Below are 27,683 nucleotides of genomic sequence, written 5' to 3' on the forward strand. Positions count from 1 at the left end.
CTCTGAGTCTATTGCACCTGCTCCCTCTGAGTCTATTATAGACGCTCCCTCTGAGTCTATTGCACCCGCTCCCTCTGAGTCTATCATAGACGCTCCCTCTGAGTCTATTGCACCTGCTCCCTCTGAGTCTATTATAGACGCTCCCTCTGAGTCTATTATAGACGCTCCCTCTGAGTCTATTATAGACGCTCCCTCTGAGTCTATTGCACCCGCTCCCTCTGAGTCTATTATAGACGCTCCCTCTGAGTCTATTGCACCCGCTCCCTCTGAGTCTATTGCACCCGCTCCCTCTGAGTCTATTATAGACGCTCCCTCTGAGTCTATTATAGACGCTCCCTCTGAGTCTATTATAGACGCTCCCTCTGAGTCTATTATAGACGCTCCCTCTGAGTCTAATGCACCCGCTCCCTCTGAGTCTATTGCACCCGCTCCCTCTGAGTCTATTATAGACGCTCCCTCTGAGTCTATTGCACCCGCTCCCTCTGAGTCTATTGCACCCGCTCCCTCTGAGTCTATTGCACCCGCTCCCTCTGAGTCTATTGCACCCGCTCCCTCTGAGTCTATTATAGACGCTCCCTCTGAGTCTATTGCACCCGCTCCCTCTGAGTCTATTGCACCCGCTCCCTCTGAGTCTATTGCACCCGCTCCCTCTGAGTCTATTGCACCCGCTCCCTCTGAGTCTATTGCACCTGCTCCCTCTGAGTCTATTATAGACGCTCCCTCAGAGTCTATTGCACCCGCTCCCTCTGAGTCTATTATAGACGCTCCCTCTGAGTCTATTATAGACGCTCCCTCTGAGTCTATTATAGACGCTCCCTCTGAGTCTATTGCACCCGCTCCCTCTGAGTCTTTTGCACACGCTCCCTCCGAGTCTATTGCACCCGCTCCCTCTGAGTCTTTTGCACTCACTACCTTTGAGTTTTCCTTCTCTTACTTCACCCTCGCTGACACGTGCATCTGTATTCTTTCCACAGTATTGCCTGTCTGGCCCCTCTGGGAAGATATGCTGACTGCTTGAGACTAGTGAGTAAACTGCTGGAGGAGGACAAACTGAATCCTGACCTATATGTGCTGAGAGCCAGGCTGCACTACAAGTTCAATAAGGTACGTCTAGAGCATGTGGTAAGGAAAGGAAACTGCTTGGTAGGTAGTTCTATAGGGTATTGGCTCTCCTGGGCCATACGCAGGTGAGTATACACTAGTGCTGAGTGAGGATTGCGGTGCATAAGGGTAGAGAGCCACCCTCCTCCCCAACGTGTGGATATGCACTGGTAAAGCAGGAGAGACCCCTGCACACGCTAACAGTGTATCAATTACATCAATAACAATGTAACAAAAGCTCGAGTCCTTGCTGGAACATGCGCCTCAGTTTATTCACACCAGCCTTAGCCAACACCTGTTTCATCGCACTTATGGTTGTATGCAGCGACTTCTTCAGGGCTATACGTGAAGATCCTTAAATCCCTTTGTATTTCCGTCCCGAATGGGATTCAATAGGGTCCAATGTTAGTCACAGTTAAGACTGCACATCTGTGTCCAGAAATAACCCCTCCTATTCACAGTATGTTTCCTGGATGTGTTTCCCAATAGGGAGTTCATTAAACGCGGAGTTAGTGGTGGTGAAAGTTTTTTCAGACATGAAGAAATAAAATCTGTTGTGCAATGCAACCTCTCGATGCAGGTTGTGTTGAAGAAGAATAACCGACAGCCGTAACCTTGCGTACATGCCGGAAGGAGCTCTGTTCATCACAGAGGCAAAGGTCTTGTATTAACACCGGCAAGGATATGGCGGTCGGTTATTTTCTATTGAGCCCCTGTACAGTTGTCAGTGGAGACTATTGCCCTTAGACTGTTTTCTTAGTATCTATTAATTCAGCTTCATGTTTTCACGAGCTTGGATCCCTTTCTGTGCTTCCCTGGTAGGTTGATGCTGTGAAACAAGGCTGCTTTCATACCTAATGGGTTTTTACATATCCTCTGGGGCAATCCATCATACTACCAGTCTTTATCCACCTAGGAGCCCCCCAACTCACAATCTCAGAGCTCCAGATCCTTCAAAATTGCGCTACTTGTCTGCTCCTCCAACTCCCTCATCGACAATCTGCTAAACCTGGTTGAAGAAGCCTACACTGGCTACCGATCAGGGAGAGAATCCAGTTCTAAGCCTTGTGCATTACACACAAGGCTTTCTGGGGGAACGGGCCAACAATCAGTTCCATCATCACTCCATTCCAGCCTAGCAGAATTCTCCGTTCCGCATCCCTCTCTCTCGCCACACTCCCAAAAATAAAGAGAGCCAGATGTGGCGGACGATCTTTTTCTTACAACTCTGCCAAACTATGGAACGCCCTCTCCCCATACATACGTAAAAAACCCAACTTGCTGCCTCTCCGGAAACTCCTCAAAACGGGGTTCTTCCAAGACCCCATTTAATACTGGTCTCTTTATGCACGCGTCCAACTCCAGCACTGGAATGCCATAGGGTAGCTATTGTGCTGTATAAGTGCTTTCTCATTCATTCATTCACCTCCACATCTTCGTAAGGAAGAAGAAAGACTACACAGTTAAGATCCCAGAACAGCGGTCAACAATTATCTTAACTGCACTAAGGACGGAAGACTACATGACCAACTGTTCATTGATAACACTGGTTCCAAAAAGGGTAAAGCAATAAAAAACATACAACTTTCAGATGGTCCCATGCTTACTCTGCTATGAATAGACTCTCCCATGCTTACTCTGCTATGAATAAACTCTCCCATGCTTACCCTGCTATGAATAGACTCTCCCATTGTTACCTTACCATGATAGATGCCCCCATTGTTACCTTGCTAGGAATAGACTCTCCCGTTCTTACTCTGCTATGAATAGCCTCTCCCATTGTTACCTTGCTATGAATAGACTCTCCAATGCTTACCCTGCTATGACTGGACTCCCCCATTGTTACCCTGCTGTGAATAGACTCCCATTGTTACCCTGCTTTGAATAGACTCTCCTATGCTTACCCTGCTATGAATAGACTCCCCCATTGTTATCTTGCTATGAATAGACTCCCCCATTGTTACCCTGCTATGAATAGACTCCCCCATTGTTACCCTGCTGTGAATAGACTCCCATTGTTACCCTGCTTTGAATAGACTCTCCTATGCTTACCCTGCTATGAATAGACTCCCCCATTGTTATCTTGCTATGAATAGACTCCCCCATTGTTACCCTGCTATGAATAGACTCCCCCATTGTTACCCTGCTGTGAATAGACTCCCATTGTTACCCTGCTATGAATAGACTCCCCCATTGTTACCCTGCTGTGAATAGACTCCCATTGTTACCCTGCTATGAATAGACTCCCCCATTGTTATCTTGCTATGAATAGACTCCCCCATTGTTACCCTGCTGTGAATAGACTCCCATTGTTACCCTGCTATGAATAGACTCCCCCATTGTTATCTTGCTATGAATAGACTCCCCAATGCTTACCCAGCTATGAATAGACTCCCCTATTGTTATCTTGCTATGAATAGACTCCCCAATGCTTACCCAGCTATGAATGGACTCCCCCATTGTTACCCTGCTATGAATAGACTCTCCCATTGTTACCTTGCTATGAATGGACTCTCCCATGCTTACCCTGCTATGAATAAACGCTCCCATGCTTACCCTTATAAGAATAATCTCCCCATTGTTACCTTGCAATGAATAGACTCTCCCGTGCTTACTCTGCTGTGAATAGACTCTACCATTGTTACCTTGATATGAATAGACTCTCCCATTGTTATCTTGCTATGAATAGACTCTACCATTGTTATCTTGCTATGAATAGACTCTCCCATTGTTACCATGCTTTGAATAGACTCTCCTATGCTTACCCTGCTATGAATAGACTCTCCCTTTGTTACCCTGCTATGAATAGACTCTCCTATTGTTACCCTGCTATGAATAGACTCTACCATTGTTACCTTGCTATGAATAGACTCTCCCATGCTTTCTCTGCTATGAATAGACTCTCCCATTGTTATCTTGCTATGAATAGACTCTCCTATTGTTACCCTGCTATGAATAGACTCTACCATTGTTACCTTGCTATGAATAGACTCTCCCATGCTTTCTCTGCTATGCATAAACTCTACCATTGTTACCTTGCTATGAATAGACTCTCCCATGCTTTCTCTGCTATGAATAGACTCTCCCATTGTTAGCTTTCTATGAATAGATTCTACCATTGTTATCTTGCTATGAATAGACTCTCCCATTGTTATCTTGCTATGAATAAACTCTCCTATTGTTACCCTGCTATGAATAGACTCCCCATTGTTATCTTGCTATGCATAGACTCTCCCATTGTTATCTTGCTATGAATAGACTCTCCTATTGTTACCCTGCTATGAATAGACTCTACCATTGTTACCTTGCTATGAATAGACTCTCCCATGCTTTCTCTGCTATGCATAGACTCTACCATTGTTATCTTGCTATGAATAGACTCTCCCATGCTTTCTCTGCTATGAATAGACTCTCCCATTGTTAGCTTTCTATGAATAGATTCTACCATTGTTATCTTGCTATGAATAGACTCTCCCATTGTTATCTTGCTATGAATAAACTCTCCTATTGTTACCCTGCTATGCATAGACTCCCCCATTGTTACCTTGCTATGAATAGACTCTCCCATTGTTACCTTGCAATGAATAGACTCTCCCATGCTTACTCAATCAATCAATCAATCAATCACAGACATTTATATAGCGCACTACTTACCCGGAGGGTCTCAAGGCGCTAGGGGGGTGGGGGGCGGGGAGTGCTGCTACTGCTCGAATAGCCAGGTCTGCTATGAATAGACTCTCCCATGCTTACCCCGCTATGAATAGACTCTCCCATTGTTACCTTACCATGAATAGACTCCCCCATTGTTACCCTGCTTTGAATAGACTCTCCTATGCTTACCCTGCTATGAATAGACTCTCCCTTTGTTACCCTGCTATGAATAGCCTCTCCCATTGTTACCCTGCTATGAATAGACTCTCCCATTGTTACCTTGCTATGAATAGACTCTCCCATGCTTACCCTGCTATGAATAAACTCTCCCATGCGTACCCTCCTAAGAATAATCTCCCCATTGTTACCTTGCAATGAATAGACTCTCACATGCTTACTCTGCTATGAATAGACTTTACAATTGTTACCTTGATATGAATAGACTCCCCCATTATTACTCTGCTATGAATAGACTGTACCATTGTTATCTTGCTATGAATAGACTCTCCCATTGTTACCTTGCTATGAATAGACTCTCCCATGCTTACCCTGCTATGCATAGACTCTCCCATTGTTAGCTTGCTATAAATAGACTCCCCCATTGCTACCTTGCTATGAATAGACTCTCCCATGCTTACTCTGCTATGAATAGACTCCCCCATTGTTATCTTGCTATGCATAGACTCTCCCATTGTTATCTTGCTATGAATAGACTCTCCTATTCTTACCCTGCTATGAATAGACTCTACCATTGTTACCTTGCTATGAATAGACTCCCCCATTGTTATCTTGCTATGAATAGACTCTCCCATGCTTTCTCTGCTATGAATAGACTCTACCATTGTTACCTTGCTATGAATAGACTCTCCCATGCTTTTCCTGCTATGAATAGACTCTACCATTGTTATCTTGCTATGAATAGACCCTCCCATTGTTATCTTGCTATGAATAGACTCTCCTATTGTTACCCTGCTATGCATAGACTCTCCCATTGTTAGCTTTCTATGAATAGACTCTACCATTGTTATCTTGCTATGAATAAACTCTCCTATTGTTACCCTGCTATGCATAGACTCCCCCATTGTTACCTTGCTAAGAATAGACTCTCCCATTGTTACCTTGCAATGAATAGACTCTCCCATGCTTACTCTGCGATGAATAGACTCTCCCATGCTTACCCCGCTATGAATAGACTCTCCCATTGTTACCTTACCATGAATTGACTCTCCCATTGTTACCTTGCAATGAATAGACTCTCCCATGCTTACTCTGCTATTAATAGACTCTCTCATGCTTACCCCGCTATGAATAGACTCTCCAATTGTTACCTTACCATGAATAGACTCCCCCATTATTACCTTGCTGTGAATAGACTCTCCCATTGTTACCCTGCTATGAATAGACTCCCCCATTGTTACCCTGCTTTGAACAGACTCTCCCATTCTTACCCTGCTATGAATAGACTCTCCCATGCTTACCCTGCTATGAATAGAGTCTCCCATTGTTACCTTACCATGAATAGACTCCCCCATTGTTACCTTGCAATGAATAGACTCTCCCATGCTTACTCTGCTATGAATAGACTCTCTCATGCTTACCCCGCTATGAATAGACTCTCCAATTGGTACCTTACCTTGAATAGACTCCCCCATTATTACCTTGCTGTGAATAGACTCTCCCATTGTTACCCTGCTATGAATAGACTCCCCCATTGTTACCCTGCTTTGAATAGACTCTCCCATGCTTACCCTGCTATGAATGGACTCTCCCATGCTTACCCTGTTATGAATAGACTCTCCAATTGTTACCTTACCATGAATAGACTCTCCCATTATTACCTTGCTGTGAATAGACTCTCCCATTGTTACCCTGCTATGAACAGACTCTCCCATGCTTACCCTGCTATGAATAGACTCTCCCATTGTTACCTTGCTATGAATAGACTCTCCCGGTCTTCCCCTGCTATGACTAGACTTTCCCATGCTCACCCTGCTATGAATAGACACTTCCATTGTTACCTTGCTATGTATAGACTCCTCCATTGTTACCTTGCTATGAATAGACTCCTCCATTGTTACCCTAATATGAATAGACTCCCCCATTGTTATCTTGCTATGAATAGACTCCCCCATTGTTACCCTGCTATGAATAGACTCCCCCATTGTTATCTTGCTATGAATAGACTCCTCCATTGTTACCTTGCTATGAATATTCTCCCCCATTGTTATCTTGCTATGAATAGACTCTCCTATTGTTACCCTAATATGAATAGACTCTCCCATGCTTACTCTGCTATGACTAGACTCTCCCATGCTTATCCTGCTATGAATAGACTCTCCCACGCTTACCCTGCGATGAATAGACTCTACCATTGTTATCTTGCTATGAATAGACACTTCCATTGTTACCTTGCTATGAATAGACTCCTCCATTGTTACCCTGCTATGAATAGACTCCCCCATTGTTATCTTGCTATGAATAGACCCCCCATTGTTACCCTGCTATGACTAGACTCTCCCATGCTTATCCTGCTATGAATAGACATTTCCATTGTTACCTTGCTATGAATAGACTCTCCCATTGTTACCTTGCTATGAATAGACTGCTCCATTGTTACCTTACTATGAATAGACTCTCCCATGCTTACCCTGCTATGAATAGACTCTCCCACGCTTACCCTGCGATGAATAGACTCTACCGTTGTCACCTTGCTATGAATAGACTCCCCCATTGTTACTCTGCTATGAATAGACTCTACCATTGTTATCTTGCTATGAATAGACTCTCCCAGGCTTACCCTGCTATGACTAGACTCTCCCTCACTTACCCTGCTATGCATAGACTCTCCCATTGTTAGCTTGCTATGAATAGACTCCCCCATTGTTACCTTGCTATGAATAGACTCTCCCATGCGTACTCTGCTATGAATAGACTCCCCCATTGTTATCTTGCCATGCATAGTCTCTCCCATTGTTATCTTGCTATGAATAGATTCTTCCATGCTTTCTCTGCTATGAATAGACTCTACCATTGTTATCTTGCTATGTATAGACTCTCCTATTGTTACCCTGCTATGCATACACTCTCCCATTGTTAGCTTTCTATGAATAGACTCTACCATTGTTATCTTGCTATGAATAAAGTCTCCTATTGTTACCCTGCTAAGCAAAGACTCCACCATTGTTACCTTGCTATGAATAGATTCTGAATGTGTAGCCAATGGGTCATTGGGTACATCCCCTCCAGGCACACTAATATTGGTTCCTCTTGAATGAAGACTCCAACTATGAATAGATTCTCCCATGCTTACTCTGCTATGAATAGACTCTCCCATGCTTACCCTGCTATGAATAGACTCTCCCATTGTTACCTTACCATGAATAGACTCCTCCATTGTTACCCTGCTATGCTATGAATAGACTCCCCCTTTGTTACCCTGCTATGAATAGACTCCCCCATTGTTACCCTGCTTTGAATAGACTCTCCCATGCTTACACTGCTATGATTGGACTCTCCCATGCTTACCCTGCTATGAATAGACACTTCCATTGTTACCTTGCTATGAATAGGCTCTCCCATTGTTACCTTGCTATGAATAGACTCTCCCATTGTTACCTTACTATGAATAGACTCTCCCATGCTTACCCTGCTATGAATAGACTCTCCCATGCTTACCCTGCTATCAATAGACTCTCCCATTGTTACCTTACTATGAATAGACTCTCCCATGCTTACATTGCTATGATTCGATTGTCCTATGCGTACCGTGCTATGAATAACCTCCCCATTGTTACCTTGCAATGAATAGACTCTCCCATGCTTACTCTGCTATGAATAGACTCCTCCATTGTTATCTTGCTATGAATAGACTCCCCCATTGTTACCTTGCTATGAATAGACTCTCCCATGGTTACTCTGCTATGAATAGACTCCTCCATTGTTATCTTGCTATGAATAGACTCCCCCATTGTTACCTTGCTATGAATAGACTCTCCCATGGTTACCCTGCTATGAATAGGCTCTCCCATTGTTACCTTGCTATGAATAGACTCTCCCATGCTTACTCTGCTATGAATAGACTCTCCCATGCTTACCTTGCTATGAATAGACTCTCCCATGCTTACTCTGCTATGAATAGACTCTCCCATGCTTACTCTGCTATGAATAGACTCCTCCATTGTTATCTTGCTATGAATAGACTCCCCCATTGTTACCTTGCTATGAATAGACTCTACCATTGCTATCTTGCTATGAATAGACTCTCCCATGGTTACCCTGCTATGAATAGGCTCCCCCATTGTTACCTTGCTATGAATAGACTCTCCCATGCTTACTCTGCTATGAATAGACTCTCCCATGCTTACCCCGCTATGAATCGATTGTCCCATGCTTACCGTGCTATGAATAACCTCCCCATTGTTACCTTGCAATGAATAGACTCTCCCATGCTTACTCTGCTATGAATAGACTCTTCCATTGTTACCTTGCTATGAAATACTCTTCCATGCTTAGCCTGCTATGAATACTCTACCATTGTTACCCTGCTATGAATAGGCTCTCCCATTGTTATCTTGCTATGAATAGACTCTCCCGTGCTTACTCTGCTATGAATAGACTCTACCATTGTTACCTTGCTATGAAATACTCTTCCATGCTTAGCCTGCTATGAATACTCTACCATTGTTACCCTGCTATGAATAGGCTCTCCCATTGTTATCTTGCTATGAATAGACTCTCCCGTGCTTACTCTGCTATGAATAGGCTCTCCCATTGTTACCTTGCTATGAATAGACTCTCCCATGCTTACCTTGCTATGAATAGACTCTCCCATGCTTACCCTGCTATGAATAGACTCTCCCATTGTTACCTTGCTATCAATACTCTTCTATTGTTACCCTGCTGGGAATGTTTGCTCCCACCATCGCCATAGTATGAATGTATTCTGTGACATTATAATCTTGGTACAAAGGGATGCTTACATGGTCACTAGGATATGAATGGACTTTCCCATTGTAAGGTGCTATGAATGGTTGCTCGAATATCACCACAGTATTTATTTATTTATGGGTTTGTACCGCACTAGAATCCACTCCCGAAGGAGTATCTCTGCGCCTAAAGGAAGTGACAGACCAAGAGTGGAAGAACTAGAGATCTAGGGGAGGTGCTGGGATTAGATCATAAATGTTTTTAGCAGTTTCCTGAATACCAGATGGTCCGTGCAATGCCTGAGGGAATCGGGAAGTTTGGTCCAGAGGCATTTTCCACACTGTCTCGCCCTTCTGACAGTGGGGATTTGAAGAAGGGACTGATAACTGGAACGGAGGGTACGTACTGGGTTGTAGGGGACAAACGTTTCAGCCAGATACGTAGGGCCCAGGCCGTGTATGCCCTTGTGGACAACACAGCAGGTCTTAAATTTTATCCGCTTACAGATCGGCAACCAATGGAGTTTTTCCAGCAATGGCCGTGAAGGGGATCTAGGAGGAGCATTTAGGACTAACCTTGCGGCAGTATTTTGTACCACCTGGAGCCTACTAAGTAGGCTGTCATTTGCTGAGATCTACAGTCCGTTACAATAATCTAGGTGACTGAGCACCAGGGCCTGAACAAGGGTTTTCCTAGTTCTGTCCGGTAGTAGGGGGAACACTCTTCGGAGTAGTCCTATTACATGAAAACAGGACCCGACTGTTTGATTTACATGTTCTTTTAGAGAAATACCCTGGTCAATCCGCACACCCAGGTTTTTCACCACCTGCGTAGGGCTAGGGACGGGGCCTAGATCTGTGGGCCACCAGTCCGGATTCCACAGCAGAGTGGCTTCACCAAAGAGCATCACCTCGGTCTTTCCCACATTACACTGTAGGAAATGTGAGGCCATCCATTGCGAAACAGCCTTCATGCCTTCAGAGAAGGACTGTTTGGCCGTGGCGCTAAGTGTCTTAAAAGGGAAGAGAAGCTGAGTGTCATCAGCGTATGACACTGGGATGAATCCGTATGTTCTCATAAGGCAAGCTAGGGGGGCCACGTAGGTGTTAAAAAGGGTTGGGCTCAAACAAGAGCCCTGCGGCACCCCCTTAGTGAGCTCAATAGAAGCAGATCGAAATGAGCCCATGCTGACACACTGTGTACGGCCCGATAGAAAGCTCCTCATCCAGGACAGTGCCCAACCTTCAAGCCCCACCTCGTCCAAGCGACTAAGCAGAATGTCATGGGATATCGTATCGAACGCTGCTGACAGGTCCAATAGCACCAAAATAATCGAGTTCCCCTTGTCCTGGGACATTCGGATGTCATCTTTCACCAAGAGGAGCGCTGATTCGGTTCAATAATTTGGCCTGAAACCAGACTGGGAGTAATCCAGGCCTCCTGTTCGCTCAATAAAGCTCGACAGATGGATGTTGACGTGCTTTTCCGTTAGTTTGCTTAGGTAAGGGAGGAGAGATTTGGGTCGAAGGTTGGACAGCTCCGACCAAGGGATGGTAGAGTTTTTACGAATGGGTCTCACCTGAGCCATCTTCCACTCCTGTGGTACCCGACCCTCGGAAAGGGAGAGGTTGACAAGGGACTGGATCATGGGACCGAGTGACTTGCCTAAAGATGGCACAACTTTGCAGGAATAAGATCTAAAGGGGATCCACTCTTGATTTGACAAATGAGGGCCTCTACCTCACCCAGGGAGGCAGCAGGAAACTCAGTGAATGAGATGGAATTAGGGACCCCACTATTCTGAGATGAGAACATGGGGCAGCTCGTGGAGAGACTCGTATTGATGATTTTATCATAAATCATGTCTATCTTGTTGGTGAAGTATAGAGAGATGTCATCGCATAATTGTTGTGATGACAAATCAAGGCTCTCACAGGCAATGGGTTTAGTAAAAGATTGAAGAATCCGATACAACACCTTGGGGGGGTTGCCCGCCTCAGTAAGTTGCAGGCAATATAGTTATTTTAGGCCAATCTGATGTTCTTATGATATAAGGCCAAGGCAGTGTATTAACGGTTTTTATCATCCTCGAAATGGGATGATCTCCAAGTCTTTTCTTGCTTCCTGCAAGCCTGTTTGTGGGATTGTAGTTGGTCAGTAAACCAGACTTCCTGCCGTTGTGCGGGGCGCAGCTTGCATAGTTTCATGGGAGCTATGGCGTCCACCGCAGTGGAGATGGCCTGATTGTATTTAGATAAGGCCAGCTCAATATTGTCAGAAGCTGTAATTCTGGGTATGAATGTAAGCTGTGACATTACCACCTTGGTATGAATGGATGTTTACATGGTCACCTGGCTATGAATGGACTCTACTATTGTTACCCTGCTATGAAGGGACACACTGCGAGAAAGTGCCCTCTTTCTGCATGGTTGCCCTCACATTTTGCTGAATTGCTGATGTGCTTTGACTGAGTGTGTGCCCTGGGCTCCTGCTAATCAGGCACTCAGGGATTGTGTTCTTTACCTAAAACTACATTGAAGCCTAAACCCAACTGACATCTCTGGCCACAGGTGAGCCCCTAGAAAATGGTACCCTAGGTACCCAGGGCCTTGTGACCAGAGAAGACCACTAAGGGCTGCAGCACGTATTGTGCCACCCTTAGAGGCCCTGTGCCCTGACACACACAAACACTCCTCTAAGGGCCGCAGCACTTATTGCGCCACCCTCAGAGGCCCTGTGCCCTGACACAAACACTCCTCTAAGGGCCGCAGCACTTATTGTGCCACCCTTAGAGGCCCTGTGCCCTGACACACACAAACACTCCTCTAAGGGCTGCAGCACTTATTGCGCCACCCTCAGAGGCCCTGTGCCCTGACACACACAAACACTCCTCTAAGGGCTGCAGCACTTATTGCGCCACCCTCAGAGGCCCTGTGCCCTGACACACACAAACACTCCTCTAAGGGCCGCAGCACGTATTGTGCCACCCTTAGAGGCCCTGTGCCCTGGCACAAACACTCCTCTAAGGGCCGCAGCACGTATTGCGCCACCCTTAGGGGCCCTGTGCCCTGACACACACAAACACTCCTCTAAGGGCTGCAGCACGTATTGTGCCACCCTCAGAGGCCCTGTGCCCTGACACAAACACTCCTCTAAGGGCTGCAGCACTTATTCCGCCACCCTTAGAGGCCCTGTGCCCTGACACACACAAACACTCCTCTAAGGGCTGCAGCACTTATTGCGCCACCCTTAGAGGCCCTGTGCCCTGACACACACACACACTGCCTCTAAGGGCTGCAGCACGTATTGCGCCACCCTCAGAGGCCCTGTGCCCTGACACAAACACTCCTCTAAGGGCTGCAGCACTTATTGCGCCACCCTTAGAGGCCCTGTGCCCTGACACACACACACACTGCCTCTAAGGGCTGCAGCACGTATTGCGCCACCCTCAGAGGCCCTGTGCCCTGACACAAACACACTGCCTCTAAGGGCCGCAGCACGTATTGTGCCACCCTTAGGGGCCCTGTGCCCTGACACAAACACTCCTCTAAGGGCTGCAGCACTTATTGTGCCACCCTTAGAGGCCCTGTGCCCTGACACACACAAACACTCCTCTAAGGGCTGCAGCACTTATTGTGCCACCCTCAGAGGCCCTGTGCCCTGACACACACAAACACTCCTCTAAGGGCTGCAGCACGTATTGCGCCACCCTTAGAGGCCCTGTGCCCTGACACAAACACTCCTCTAAGGGCTGCAGCACTTATTGCGCCACCCTCAGAGGCCCTGTGCCCTGACACACACAAACACTCCTCTAAGGGCTGCAGCACGTATTGCGCCACCCTTAGAGGCCCTGTGCCCTGACACAAACACTCCTCTAAGGGCTGCAGCACTTATTGCGCCACCCTTAGAGGCCCTGTGCCCTGACACAAACACTCCTCTAAGGGCTGCAGCACGTATTGCGCCACCCTTAGGGGCCCTGTGCCCTGACACAAACACACTGCCTCTAAGGGCTGCAGCACGTATTGTGCCACCCTTAGAGGCCCTGTGCCCTGACACAAACACTCCTCTAAGGGCTGCAGCACTTATTGCGCCACCCTCAGAGGCCCTGTGCCCTGACACACACAAACACTCCTCTAAGGGCTGCAGCACTTATTGCGCCACCCTCAGAGGCCCTGTGCCCTGACACACACAAACACTCCTCTAAGGGCTGCAGCACGTATTGTGCCACCCTTAGAGGCCCTGTGCCCTGACACAAACACACTGCCTCTAAGGGCCGCAGCACTTATTGCGCCACCCTTAGAGGCCCTGTGCCCTGACACACACAAACACTCCTCTAAGGGCTACAGCACTTATTGTGCCACCCTCAGAGGCCCTGTGCCCTGACACACACAAACACTCCTCTAAGGGCTACAGCACTTATTGCGCCACCCTCAGAGGCCCTGTGCCCTGACACACACAAGCACTCCTCTAAGGGCTACAGCACTTATTGCGCCACCCTCAGAGGCCCTGTGCCCTGACACACACAAACACTCCTCTAAGGGCTGCAGCACGTATTGCGCCACCCTCAGAGGCCCTGTGCCCTGACACACACAAACACTCCTCTAAGGGCTGCAGCACGTATTGCGCCACCCTCAGAGGCCCTGTGCCCTGACACACACAAACACTCCTCTAAGGGCCGCAGCACTTATTGTGCCACCCTTAGAGGTCCTGTGCCCTGACACACACAAACACTCCTCTAAGGGCCGCAGCACTTATTGTGCCACCCTCAGAGGCCCTGTGCCCTGACACACACAAACACTCCTCTAAGGGCCGCAGCACGTATTGTGCCACCCTTAGAGGCCCTGTGCCCTGGCACAAACACTCCTCTAAGGGCTGCAGCCCTTATTGCGCCACCCTCAGAGGCCCTGTGCCCTGACACACACAAACACTCCTCTAAGGGCTGCAGCACGTATTGTGCCACCCTTAGAGGCCCTGTGCCCTGACACACACAAACACTCCTCTAAGGGCTGCAGCACGTATTGCGCCACCCTCAGAGGCCCTGTGCCCTGACACACACAAACACACTGCCTCTAAGGGCTGCAGCACGTATTGTGCCACCCTCAGAGGCCCTGTGCCCTGACACACACAAACACTGCCTCTAAGGGCTGCAGCACGTATTGTGCCACCCTTAGAGGCCCTGTGCCCTGACACACACAAACACTCCTCTAAGGGCCGCAGCACTTATTGTGCCACCCTTAGAGGCCCTGTGCCCTGACACACACAAACACACTGCCTCTAAGGGCTGCAGCACTCATTGTGCCACCCTTAGAGGTCCTGTGCCCTGACACAAACACTCCTCTAAGGGCCGCAGCACTTATTGTGCCACCCTTAGAGGCCCTGTGCCCTGACACACACAAACACACTGCCTCTAAGGGCTGCAGCACTCATTGTGCCACCCTTAGAGGTCCTGTGCCCTGACACAAACACTCCTCTAAGGGCCGCAGCACTTACTGTGCCACCCTTAGAGGTCCTGTGCCCTGACACACACAAACACGCCTCTAAGGGCTGCAGCACTCATTGTGCCACCCTTAGAGGTCCTGTGCCCTGACACAAACACTCCTCTAAGGGCTGCAGCACTTATTGCGCCACCCTTAGAGGTCCTGTGCCCTGACACACACAAACACTCCTCTAAGGGCTGCAGCACTTATTGCGCCACCCTTAGAGGCCCTGTGCCCTGACACAAACACTGCCTCTAAGGGCTGCAGCACTTATTGCGCCACCCTTAGAGGCCCTGTGCCCTGACACACACAAACACTCCTCTAAGGGCTGCAGCACGTATTGCGCCACCCTTAGAGGCCCTGTGCCCTGACACAAACACACTGCCTCTAAGGGCCGCAGCACTCATTGTGCCACCCTCAGAGGCCCTGTGCCCTGACACACACAAACACTCCTCTAAGGGCTGCAGCACTCATTGTGCCACCCTTAGAGGTCCTGTGCCCTGACACAAACACTCCTCTAAGGGCCGCAGCACGTATTGCGCCACCCTCAGAGGCCCTGTGCCCTGACACACACAAACACTCCTCTAAGGGCCGCAGCACTTATTGCGCCACCCTCAGAGGCCCTGTGCCCTGACACACACAAACACTCCTCTAAGGGCCGCAGCACTTATTGTGCCACCCTTAGAGGCCCTGTGCCCTGACACACACAAACACTCCTCTAAGGGCCGCAGCACTTATTGCGCCACCCTCAGAGGCCCTGTGCCCTGACACACACAAACACTCCTCTAAGGGCTGCAGCACTTATTGTGCCACCCTTAGAGGTCCTGTGCCCTGACACACACAAACACTCCTCTAAGGGCCGCAGCACTTATTGCGCCACCCTCAGAGGCCCTGTGCCCTGACACACACAAACACTCCTCTAAGGGCTGCAGCACTTATTGTGCCACCCTTAGCGGCCCTGTGCCCTGACACACACAAACACTCCTCTAAGGGCTGCAGCACTTATTGTGCCACCCTTAGGGGCCCTGTGCCCTGACACAAACACTCCTCTAAGGGCTGCAGCACTTATTGCGCCACCCTTAGAGGCCCTGTGCCCTGACACACACAAACACTCCTCTAAGGGCCGCAGCACGTATTGCGCCACCCTCAGAGGCCCTGCGCCCTGACACAAACACTCCTCTAAGGGCTGCAGCACTTATTGCGCCACCCTCAGAGGCCCTGTGCCCTGACACACACAAACACTCCTCTAAGGGCCGCAGCACGTATTGCGCCACCCTCAGAGGCCCTGTGCCCTGACACAAACACTCCTCTAAGGGCCGCAGCACTTACTGCGCCACCCTCAGAGGCCCTGTGCCCTGACACACACAAACACTCCTCTAAGGGCTGCAGCACTTATTGTGCCACCCTTAGGGGCCCTGTGCCCTGACACAAACACACTGCCTCTAAGGGCTGCAGCACGTATTGCGCCACCCTTAGAGGCCCTGTGCCCTGACACACACAAACACTCCTCTAAGGGCTGCAGCACTTATTGCGCCACCCTCAGAGGTCCTGTGCCCTGACACAAACACTCCTCTAAGGGCTGCAGCACTTATTGCGCCACCCTTAGAGGTCCTGTGCCCTGACACAAACACTCCTCTAAGGGCCGCAGCACTTATTGCGCCACCCTTAGAGGTCCTGTGCCCTGACACAAACACTCCTCTAAGGGCCGCAGCACTTATTGTGCCACCCTTAGAGGTCCTGTGCCCTGACACACACAAACACTCCTCTAAGGGCCGCAGCACTTATTGTGCCACCCTTAGAGGCCCTGTGCCCTGACACACACAAACACTCCTCTAAGGGCTACAGCACTTATTGCGCCACCCTTAGAGGTCCTGTGCCCTGACACAAACCCTCCTCTAAGGGCCGCAGCACTTATTGCGCCACCCTTAGAGGTCCTGTGCCCTGACACAAACACTCCTCTAAGGGCCGCGGCACTTATTGTGCCACCCTTAGAGGTCCTGTGCCCTGACACACACAAACACACTGCCTCTAAGGGCTGCAGCACGTATTGTGCCACCCTTAGAGGTCCTGTGCCCTGACACACACAAACACTCCTCTAAGGGCCGCAGCACTTATTGTGCCACCCTTAGAGGCCCTGTGCCCTGACACACACAAACACTCCTCTAAGGGTTGCAGCACTTATTGTGCCACCCTTAGAGGCCCTGTGCCCTGACACACACAAACACACTGCCTCTAAGGGCTGCAGCACTCATTGTGCCACCCTTAGAGGTCCTGTGCCCTGACACAAACACTCCTCTAAGGGCCGCAGCACTTATTGTGCCACCCTTAGAGGCCCTGTGCCCTGACACACACAAACACACTGCCTCTAAGGGCTGCAGCACTCATTGTGCCACCCTTAGAGGTCCTGTGCCCTGACACAAACACTCCTCTAAGGGCCGCAGCACTTATTGTGCCACCCTTAGAGGTCCTGTGCCCTGACACACACAAACACTCCTCTAAGGGCTACAGCACTTATTGTGCCACCCTCAGAGGCCCTGTGCCCTGACACACACAAACACTCCTCTAAGGGCTGCAGCACTCATTGTGCCACCCTTAGAGGTCCTGTGCCCTGACACAAACACACTGCCTCTAAGGGCCGCAGCACTTATTGCGCCACCCTCAGAGGCCCTGTGCCCTGACACACACAAACACACTGCCTCTAAGGGCTGCAGCACGTATTGTGCCACCCTTAGAGGCCCTGTGCCCTGACACAAACACACTGCCTCTAAGGGCTGCAGCACGTATTGTGCCACCCTCAGAGGCCCTGTGCCCTGACACAAACACTCCTCTAAGGGCTGCGGCACTTATTGTGCCACCCTTAGAGGCCCTGTGCCCTGACACAAACACACTGCCTCTAAGGGCTGCAGCACGTATTGTGCCACCCTTAGAGGCCCTGTGCCCTGACACACACAAACACTCCTCTAAGGGCTGCAGCACGTATTGTGCCACCCTCAGAGGCCCTATGCCCTGACACACACAAACACTCCTCTAAGGGCCGCAGCACTTATTGCGCCACCCTTAGAGGTCCTGTGCCCTGACACACACAAACACTCCTCTAAGGGCTGCAGCACGTATTGTGCCACCCTCAGAGGCCCTATGCCCTGACACACACAAACACTCCTCTAAGGGCCGCAGCACTTATTGCGCCACCCTCAGAGGCCCTGTGCCCTGACACACACAAACACTCCTCTAAGGGCTGCAGCACTTATTGTGCCACCCTTAGAGGTCCTGTGCCCTGACACACACAAACACTCCTCTAAGGGCCGCAGCACTTATTGCGCCACCCTCAGAGGCCCTGTGCCCTGACACACACAAACACTCCTCAAAGGGCTGCAGCACTTATTGTGCCACCCTCAGAGGCCCTGTGCCCTGACACAAACACTCCTCTAAGGGCTGCAGCACTTATTGTGCCACCCTTAGAGGCCCTGTGCCCTGACACACACAAACACACTGCCTCTAAGGGCTGCAGCACGTATTGTGCCACCCTTAGAGGTCCTGTGCCCTGACACACACAAACACTCCTCTAAGGGCCGCAGCACGTATTGCGCCACCCTCAGAGGCCCTGTGCCCTGACACACACAAACACACTGCCTCTAAGGGCTGCAGCACATATTGTGCCACCCTCAGAGGCCCTGTGCCCTGACACAAACACTCCTCTAAGGGCCGCAGCACTTATTGTGCCACCCTCAGAGGCCCTGTGCCCTGACACACACAAACACTCCTCTAAGGGCTGCAGCACGTATTGCGCCACCCTTAGAGGCCCTGTGCCCTGACACAAACACTCCTCTAAGGGCTGCAGCACTTATTGCGCCACCCTTAGAGGCCCTGTGCCCTGACACACACAAACACTCCTCTAAGGGCTGCAGCACTTATTGTGCCACCCTCAGAGGCCCTGTGCCCTGACACACACAAACACTCCTCTAAGGGCTGCAGCACGTATTGCGCCACCCTTAGAGGCCCTGTGCCCTGACACAAACACTCCTCTAAGGGCTGCAGCACTTATTGCGCCACCCTCAGAGGCCCTGTGCCCTGACACACACAAACACTCCTCTAAGGGCTGCAGCACGTATTGCGCCACCCTTAGAGGCCCTGTGCCCTGACACAAACACTCCTCTAAGGGCTGCAGCACTTATTGCGCCACCCTTAGAGGCCCTGTGCCCTGACACAAACACTCCTCTAAGGGCTGCAGCACGTATTGCGCCACCCTTAGGGGCCCTGTGCCCTGACACAAACACACTGCCTCTAAGGGCTGCAGCACGTATTGTGCCACCCTTAGAGGCCCTGTGCCCTGACACAAACACTCCTCTAAGGGCTGCAGCACTTATTGCGCCACCCTCAGAGGCCCTGTGCCCTGACACACACAAACACTCCTCTAAGGGCTGCAGCACTTATTGCGCCACCCTCAGAGGCCCTGTGCCCTGACACACACAAACACTCCTCTAAGGGCTGCAGCACGTATTGTGCCACCCTTAGAGGCCCTGTGCCCTGACACAAACACACTGCCTCTAAGGGCCGCAGCACTTATTGCGCCACCCTTAGAGGCCCTGTGCCCTGACACACACAAACACTCCTCTAAGGGCTACAGCACTTATTGTGCCACCCTTAGAGGCCCTGTGCCCTGACACACACAAACACTCCTCTAAGGGCTACAGCACTTATTGCGCCACCCTCAGAGGCCCTGTGCCCTGACACACACAAGCACTCCTCTAAGGGCTACAGCACTTATTGCGCCACCCTCAGAGGCCCTGTGCCCTGACACACACAAACACTCCTCTAAGGGCTGCAGCACGTATTGCGCCACCCTCAGAGGCCCTGTGCCCTGACACACACAAACACTCCTCTAAGGGCTGCAGCACGTATTGCGCCACCCTCAGAGGCCCTGTGCCCTGACACACACAAACACTCCTCTAAGGGCCGCAGCACTTATTGTGCCACCCTTAGAGTGATGTAAATAAATAATTTACTCTCTTAATTTCTATGCAGGTAAGTACTTAATCAATAATAACTCAGATCGGATGAAAAAAACAGAGTCCGTGGTGTTAGAGTTCTAAGGGGCTTTATTCCTCAAAAAGGAATGGTCGTGACCAAGATATCATGTTCTGATCACCACACAGGGTGTCAGAAGGGATAGAGCGCGCTAACATTTTATTAACAGTACATAGCTTATATACTTATTGTACATCACTGAAAACATTATAGAAGGCGTAACAGCTGAGAGAAGACAAGATAACAGTATACACGTGGTACATGTGCGTAATCAAGAGGCGTGAACTAGAGGTGTGTGCTAGAAACGTCACAGGTAGGTGTCACGAATGGGTGGCACTAACAGAAAATGTTGCAATGTCAGCAAAAATCGGAAGCTTGGATGCGCGCGCAGCTGCATGACGTGTAATTGGAGGGGTGCAGGGGACTTGACATTTACACTGACGGAAAGAGACAGAAGTCTGGCATGTCAGATCAACTTGTGCTTCTATCATATCTGATATCTGATGTTTAGGAACTATGCTATCTGGGCAGAAAGGTCTCTAGAGCAGAAGCTATTCTATACTTGCTGTGAGTGCGTGTATAAGCGCCTGAGTGTCTGTATGAGAAGCGTGGGGGCATGGGGCCTTCCATGGAAGCATGGCAACAGAAGCTATGAATTACTTGCATAGAGACAGGTCGGCCCTTTAGCCCTGCAGCTGAGAAGGATGTTTACTGAAGCTAGCGGGCAAGAATGTATTTTCGGGGAGGGAAACAGATAACTCGAAGGTTATAGTCAATCTTGGCAGGCAGCAGGCTGAGCTAAGCACGGAGGGCCGCGCTAGAAGTAAGTCAGAGTTCACGAGTACAGGGGCTGCCTGGGCAGAGATTTCTCGGAGTCAGAAGCCAGAAAAGAGGCTCGGTGGCAGAGATTCAGGGCCTACTTCAGCCAGGGCTGAAAAACGTAGGAGTACACTACAAAAAGACGTTGGCATAGCATACTTAGGAACGGACCATTTAACCCATTCATGGTGGGTCTGGAAGAGGACATGTTGACGTTGGACGCAAATGTATTTGCGTCTTCATAGCTGGTACAGGAGGGAAGTTACATGCACTTTAACTCGTACATGGAGTCGGTGGGGTACGCGCTAGGGAACATAACTTGACCATAAAATTTATATTACCTCATTCCCTCCTTGTTCCCTACGGACCCTTCATGATATATCGATCCTCATGAATCTATCAGTCTGTTCTTGTAACATTATATGTTCATCTTTCTTTCTTTGACTGTTTGAGAGACAACTGGAATGCTCAATGCAGGATGTGGCACACAGTCCACATATCGCTGGCCCACACTGTAGGCACAGGCAGCAACTGAATACTATAACAAGGCCAATGCCTAGGAATGATAAGATCTTCCATCCCCAAGCGGATAACGTTGTCCAGAACCAACCGGACCAAGTCCAGGTGCCTGGATTCTGATGTATCTGATTTGCAATTTTATGCAAACGGGTAATAGCTTGATAGACAGATGGTGCATTTTGTGGAATGAAAACACAGCAACTTGACCCGATGACCTTACAGGCTCCACCTCTATCTGCCAAGATGACGTCTATCACAAGACGATTTTGAAGGACAACAACCCGCATAGCAGATTGCTCCTCTGTTAAGTTACCTAAGGCGGAGGCAGTTTCGTGTACTACTGCTTCAAGTGTTCTGGTTAATCTGCGTATTAATTTACTGTTTTGGACAGGTCCTAAAAAGAAAAAGAATCCTTTATTGAAATCAGTGTACTGTTCCCATGCCGTTTCTGTGTAGTCGACAAGTGGAATATCTCTTTTGGGTCTATTCTGTACTAGATTCGTATTTCTATGGTAATCAGGGGGGGCTAGAAAAACAGGTGGCAGAAGGAATGCAATGTAACAGGTACCATCCCAATCTGGAGGCAAACGTATGTATGCGGTATGACCACAAACAAAATAGGAGTGACTAATAGCTTTGAAAGACGATTTACCATGATCACTGAATTCGACCACAGTAGTGCATTTACTATGACCTACGTGTACTGAACCTTTCTTGCTAACACATAATTCACCTGTGACTGGTAATACTAACATATGGGGCAGAACTGGAGCAGCCTCGGATTCAACAGTAAGGATCATAAGGCTAATTGTGTAATTACCTAAACCATATACTTCATTTTCTAGATCAGTTCCTATTCGAGTGGGAAGTCCCTCTTTATCAGGGTAACAGACGTTGAGCAGGACTAAGTTCAAGTTTCCCCAAACCCAGCCCCCATCGAAAACAGCAATATCGGGATCTAAGGAATTAATTATTTTAAACCATGCTCCACAGGAGCCATTGTGAGTGAACGGGTACGGAAAGAGGGGCAGAGCTCCCTTGTAATTCTGGTAGGGAGGGAGTCGGCCACATATCCAGCAGTCGGTAGCATTGTTTGTCTGATGGGAGTGGTGTAACATACTAATGAATGTATTGTTGCGCAGCGCAAGTCTGTAAGAGAGTTCATGTGCAGGAAGTTCACTAAAAGTGTGTTCAGCAGAGACATTGTAAGCAGATGGTTCACGCCTGAGAATAGGCCAATATATAGGTAGCAGAATGCTGGCAATAATAATCAGAATACTTAGAAAAAACATTATTAACAACGTCACTATACAGTGACTGCGCAGTGATTTGCAGTATGTAATTCGTTTGATTTGTCTCTCTCTCTCTCTATCTCGATCTAGGGGATACATGTCAGAAACTATTTAACCGATTCACCTAGGGGAGGACTTAAACAATTAAACTGTCTGACTTGCTAGATCTGAGTTTCATACGATATAGTTCTTGGGGAGTCTTTTCTCGTTCGGATACGGTAAAGTCTTTTCTTTCAACACAGTCTTTGGTGGGGGTGGACGAGTCAGAGTCCTGTTTTAGTCCGTTTTTTAGTTCATTGCAGAGTTTGATGTGACTCGTATGGACCCACCCCTTTCTTCCCTCTATCTTCACGGCGGTCCTGGTGGTAAGGAGGACGGTCTTCGGGGACTTCCAGCGGGGCTCCAGCGGACTTTTCCGGTCGAAATTCCGGACGAGTACCAGATCCCCAGGACGGACCTCATGCGCCTTTACATCGGTGTTGTCAGGGAAGGCTGCGGCAACCTGTGAACGACATGATTGGAGTGCAGACATCAAGGAGGCAAGGTAATCTGTCAACATATTGCAATCAACATCGGTTATTTTCTTCGGAATGGGCGTCCCCCACATATTCGGTGGTCTGCCAAAGACCACTTCGTACGGGGATAGCCCTGATCTAGAATGGGCGACCATTCTCATGTAGAATAGTGCCACGGGCAGGGCGACTATCCAGTCGACCTCCTTTTCCTGACAGATCTTTGCAAGGCGGATTTTTAGTGTCTGATTATGCCTTTCTACAAGGCCTGCTGCTTCGGGATGTTTGTTGTACCAGAGATTCTGTAAACTGTCTAACATCGCTTTCTCCCCTAGATGTGCCGGGCTATGTGCTGTATTTATCATGACTTGAACCATTGAGTCGGGGAGAAACCATATAGATTTTTCCTTCGTCACCCAACCTTGATCTGTCTGAATCCCTCCTAGTTCAGCCCATTTCTTTATCTCATCTGGAGTAGCATGTGTCTGGATATCGATTACGTCTAGGGTGGGATCTCTAACTGTCATACACTTTGTCGATACTATTGTCTTTGTCACATCAGTAATCTGGGTGTGAGTCAGTGCTGTATGTTTTGCTGTCTGGTCTGCCAGGTCGTTACCCTGGGAAACGGAATCTGTAACTTTAGTATGTGCTTTACACTTCATGACTGATATGCCCGAGGGCAAATGTATTGCTTCTAACAGTGCTTGAATGAGGGGACCATGTTGTATCTTGGCCCCATGGGAGGTCAGGAAACCTCGTTCTTGCCAGAGGACTCCGAAGTCGTGTACAACTCCGAAGGCATAACGGGAATCAGTGTATATGTTAACATTTCTGTTCTTGGCTAGAATACAAGCTCGGGTCAGAGCGATGAGCTCTGCTGCTTGAGCAGACAGTGTGTCAATACGATGTGTTTCTTTAATTTCAGTTTCAGTGGTCACGGCATACGCGGCCACTAGCTCTCCTGTACTTGTTCTCATGCATGAACCGTCCACATAAAGTGTCAGGTCTGGATTTGTCAATGGAACATCTGTTAAGTCTCGTCTAGGCTTTGTTACTGCATTAATGATTTCTATACAATCATGTGAGGTTGGATCTGTCATACTTGTGGGTAACAGTGTTGCTGGATTCAGGATGCCACAACGTCTGATTTCTATGTGTGGCTGGAATAGTGTTAATTCATAACCTGTCAGTCGTGCTATAGTTAAGTGTTGAGTCTGGGTTCTGTTTAACAAAACCTCTACAGAGTGTGGTACTTGAACTGTCAGCTGATGACCTAAAACAATTGAATCACTTTGTCTTATTGCTAACGCTGTTGCTGCTACTGACTTTAAGCACGCAGGGAGTGCCTGGGCTACTGAATCCAATGTACTAGAGAAATAAGCGCAAGGCTTATGTGAACCTGCTTGATCTTGAGTGAGGACAGACAACGCTGTACCATCACGTTCTGTAACAAAAAGTGTAAACGGTTTGCTGTAACATGGTGTTGCTAAAACTGGTGCTTGGCATAATGCTTTCTTTAAGTCTTCAAAAGCTTGTGTATGTTCCTGAGTCCAAGGGAGGGCAGTCGAAGTCGCTGCCTCCTGTGTCGTTAACTGGATGAGTGGCTTAGCTAGAAATGCATACTGGGGAATCCATTGTCTGCAGTACGAGGTGAGGCCTATGAAGGCCCGCACTTCCTTTTGTGTCTGGGGTTGCGGCATATTTGCAATTAACTGAATGCGATCGGGAGTGAGCTGTCTCCCCACTTTGGACAGCAAGTGACCCAAGTACACAACTTGCTGAACACAGAATTGTAGCTTCGAAGGAGACACCTTGTGTCCCTTGTCGGCCAGGAAATGTAAAACTGTCAGTGATGCTTTTTCACATTCGGGCTCACTTCGTGCGGTGATCAATAGATCATCGACGTATTGCAGTAAAGCGGTGTTAACTGGCATTTGAATACAATCTAGTTGTCTTTTCAGTGCTTGACTATAGATGCTGGGGCTTTCTGTGAATCCTTGAGGTGCGCGCGAAAATTTGAAGCTGCGTCCATTTAAACTGAATCCGAAGAGATATTGGCTCTCTGGATCAATAGGCACGCTGAAGAAGGCGTTCTTGAGATCAATTACAGTGAAGAACGTTGCTTCTGAATCAATGGCAGTCAATAAGGATGAGATATCGGGGACCACAGGATACTGTGGGATAATGCATTTGTTTAATTCTCGAAGATCAATCACCAGCCGATATACTGGCGGTGCATTGGGATCAGTACGTTTAAGAATCGGAATGATGGGTGAATTACAGATATTGGAGTCGGTCTCGACGACCACTCCTTGGGCAATGAGCTCTTCAATGATTTTCAGTAAAGCCACTACAGCATCGGGTGGTAACTTGTATTGTCTGATTCTGGGTAATACAACACCTGCCTTGAGTGTAACGCGGTATGGGGTAATGTGCATACATCCTACATCAGTTTGGCCTTTTGCCCACAAGTAATCTGGTACATTTTTCAATCTGACATCAAATTCACGCAGAACATAGTGGCCCTTAAAATCCCGCAGAAAGAGTCTAACCCCCTCCGGGGAACAGCATATTATAGCTCCTAGAGCCTTTAATGTTTTAATTCCTAACAGATTTTCTGGACATGATTTTGTAAGTAACAAGTCTGTAACACGTGATAATGGACCCACAGCCAGGGGGACTGGTTCGGATACTTCATTTACAATAGGCTGTCCTGAAAAACCAAGGGAAACATTTTGTGAGCCTGAGAGGGGTGCCCCTGGAACTTCATCATGGCTGATTGTAGTGCGACTTGCCCCTGTGTCAATTAAAAACTTTCTGTCTTTTCCCAATACTTGACTGTGTACATAAGGACCTTCTTGATCTACAGGAATCTCAATAAGAGGCAAGCCACCTTCCCTCTCTAGGCTGTTTCATGTATATCGGGAATATTCGGGATAAGCGGACTGGGCATACTGGTACATCTGTTGTGAAACCTGCTGAGTTGCAGCAATGGGCTGTGGCTGTGGTACTGCTACGGTCTGTGCTGGAGTCGAAGAAGCATGCATAGGCTGTGTATTCTGTGTGTTCTGTGAAGGCTGATGCTGGTTATGGTCTTGTCTAGGCGGATGCGGTCTTTCTTTAGTTTTACCTGTCGCTATGTTATGTTTCAGAACTGGGCATTCATGTACGTAGTGACCTGGCTGCTTGCAATAATTACATGTCCCTTTAACGGGAGCTGTAGTGTGACTTGTCTGGGTCGTACCCTTTCTGTGACTGTCGGATGGAACCGTTTGTGCTACTAGCATTTTCATTTTCGTGTCTTTCATACGTTTCTGTTCCTGATCTTGTTCTTCTCTAATTCTGTTCTGGTGATATTGTAACATTTGTAACATCTGTGATGGCGTGTTTGCTTGCCATGTACTCTCGACTTTATACACTCGATTTTTAACTAACGGTAGGGAATTCTCGACTAACTTTGATACAAAAAGATGTGGGTACGACTCGCTACTCGGCTGGAGGCCACTATTGATAATAAAACATTTCTCGAATCTTGAATAGAAGTCACTAGTATCTTCATCATGTTTCTGTTTGCAGGACGATATTGCATCCCAATCCTCTTTTCTAGTTGTCAACAACCTGGGCAGGACCTGTACTATCAAACCTGGTAATGCTTTAGTTTTGTCCCCAAGGCCTAACCCTGGAACCCGTTTCTTTTCTTCCTCCTCTATTTCTGCCCAGGCAATCTTTGTGTCTCCCACCTCCCATTCCTTTTCCTTCAGTTTCTCGAATATACCTGTAGGCAATAATACTTTCAACATTTTCATGATGTCATCATACGTGTAGTCTCCCATCAGTAACATGTCTTTAAGCTCTCTATGAAAACCTGCAGGGTCTTTATCATGGCACGGGACTAATTTCTTCATTTCTAACAGTTCTAATTTAGTCAGAGGCGTGTGTACATACACGCGTTTCAAGGTTTTATCCTCACCCATAACAGGGTGCACTTCTCGTAAGGGGTTCTGACTTTCAATACCACCCCCGCATTGCATGTGGTACATTTTCCTTTCTGGAGGTGAGGTGGGAACGTATTCAGAGCTTACAAAGGTATTATATCTGTGTCGCTGTTCTAGAATTATTTGAATTAATTTGGTGCTTAAGCCTCTCCATCTATCCATGAGTAGTGCTTCTAGTGTCTCGTGTAAGGGACCTGGATCAGAATAATGTTTCCTGTATTTGATGAGGAGGTGCTGAATCATGTATACACCTGCTAATTTCTGTTCGTCGGGGGAGAGGTTCAGAAATGTCTGTGCTACGGTATTATCATTATATATGTCTGCATTCTCGGCCCAGTCTCTAAAGCGGAGTGGCACCACTAG

The 27,683-nt window shown here is 48.4% G+C and overlaps 1 protein-coding gene across 4 annotated transcripts in view; it reads left to right on the forward strand.

The window, feature by feature from the left end:
* TTC16 (tetratricopeptide repeat domain 16) overlaps positions 1–27,683 on the forward strand; it is a 589,702-nt gene that overhangs the window by 279,561 nt on the left and 282,458 nt on the right. For all 4 annotated transcript variants that reach the window (XM_086924937.1, XM_086924938.1, XM_086924936.1 and 1 more), the window contains one exon: positions 975–1,104. In XM_086924937.1, the coding sequence (XP_086781063.1) occupies positions 975–1,104 (130 nt within the window). The remainder of the gene's footprint in view (positions 1–974; positions 1,105–27,683) is intronic.

The sequence above is a fragment of the Lissotriton vulgaris genome, chromosome 5 (assembly GCF_964263255.1).
Source record: "Lissotriton vulgaris chromosome 5, aLisVul1.2, whole genome shotgun sequence".
NCBI classification, from domain to species: Eukaryota; Metazoa; Chordata; class Amphibia; order Caudata; family Salamandridae; genus Lissotriton; species Lissotriton vulgaris.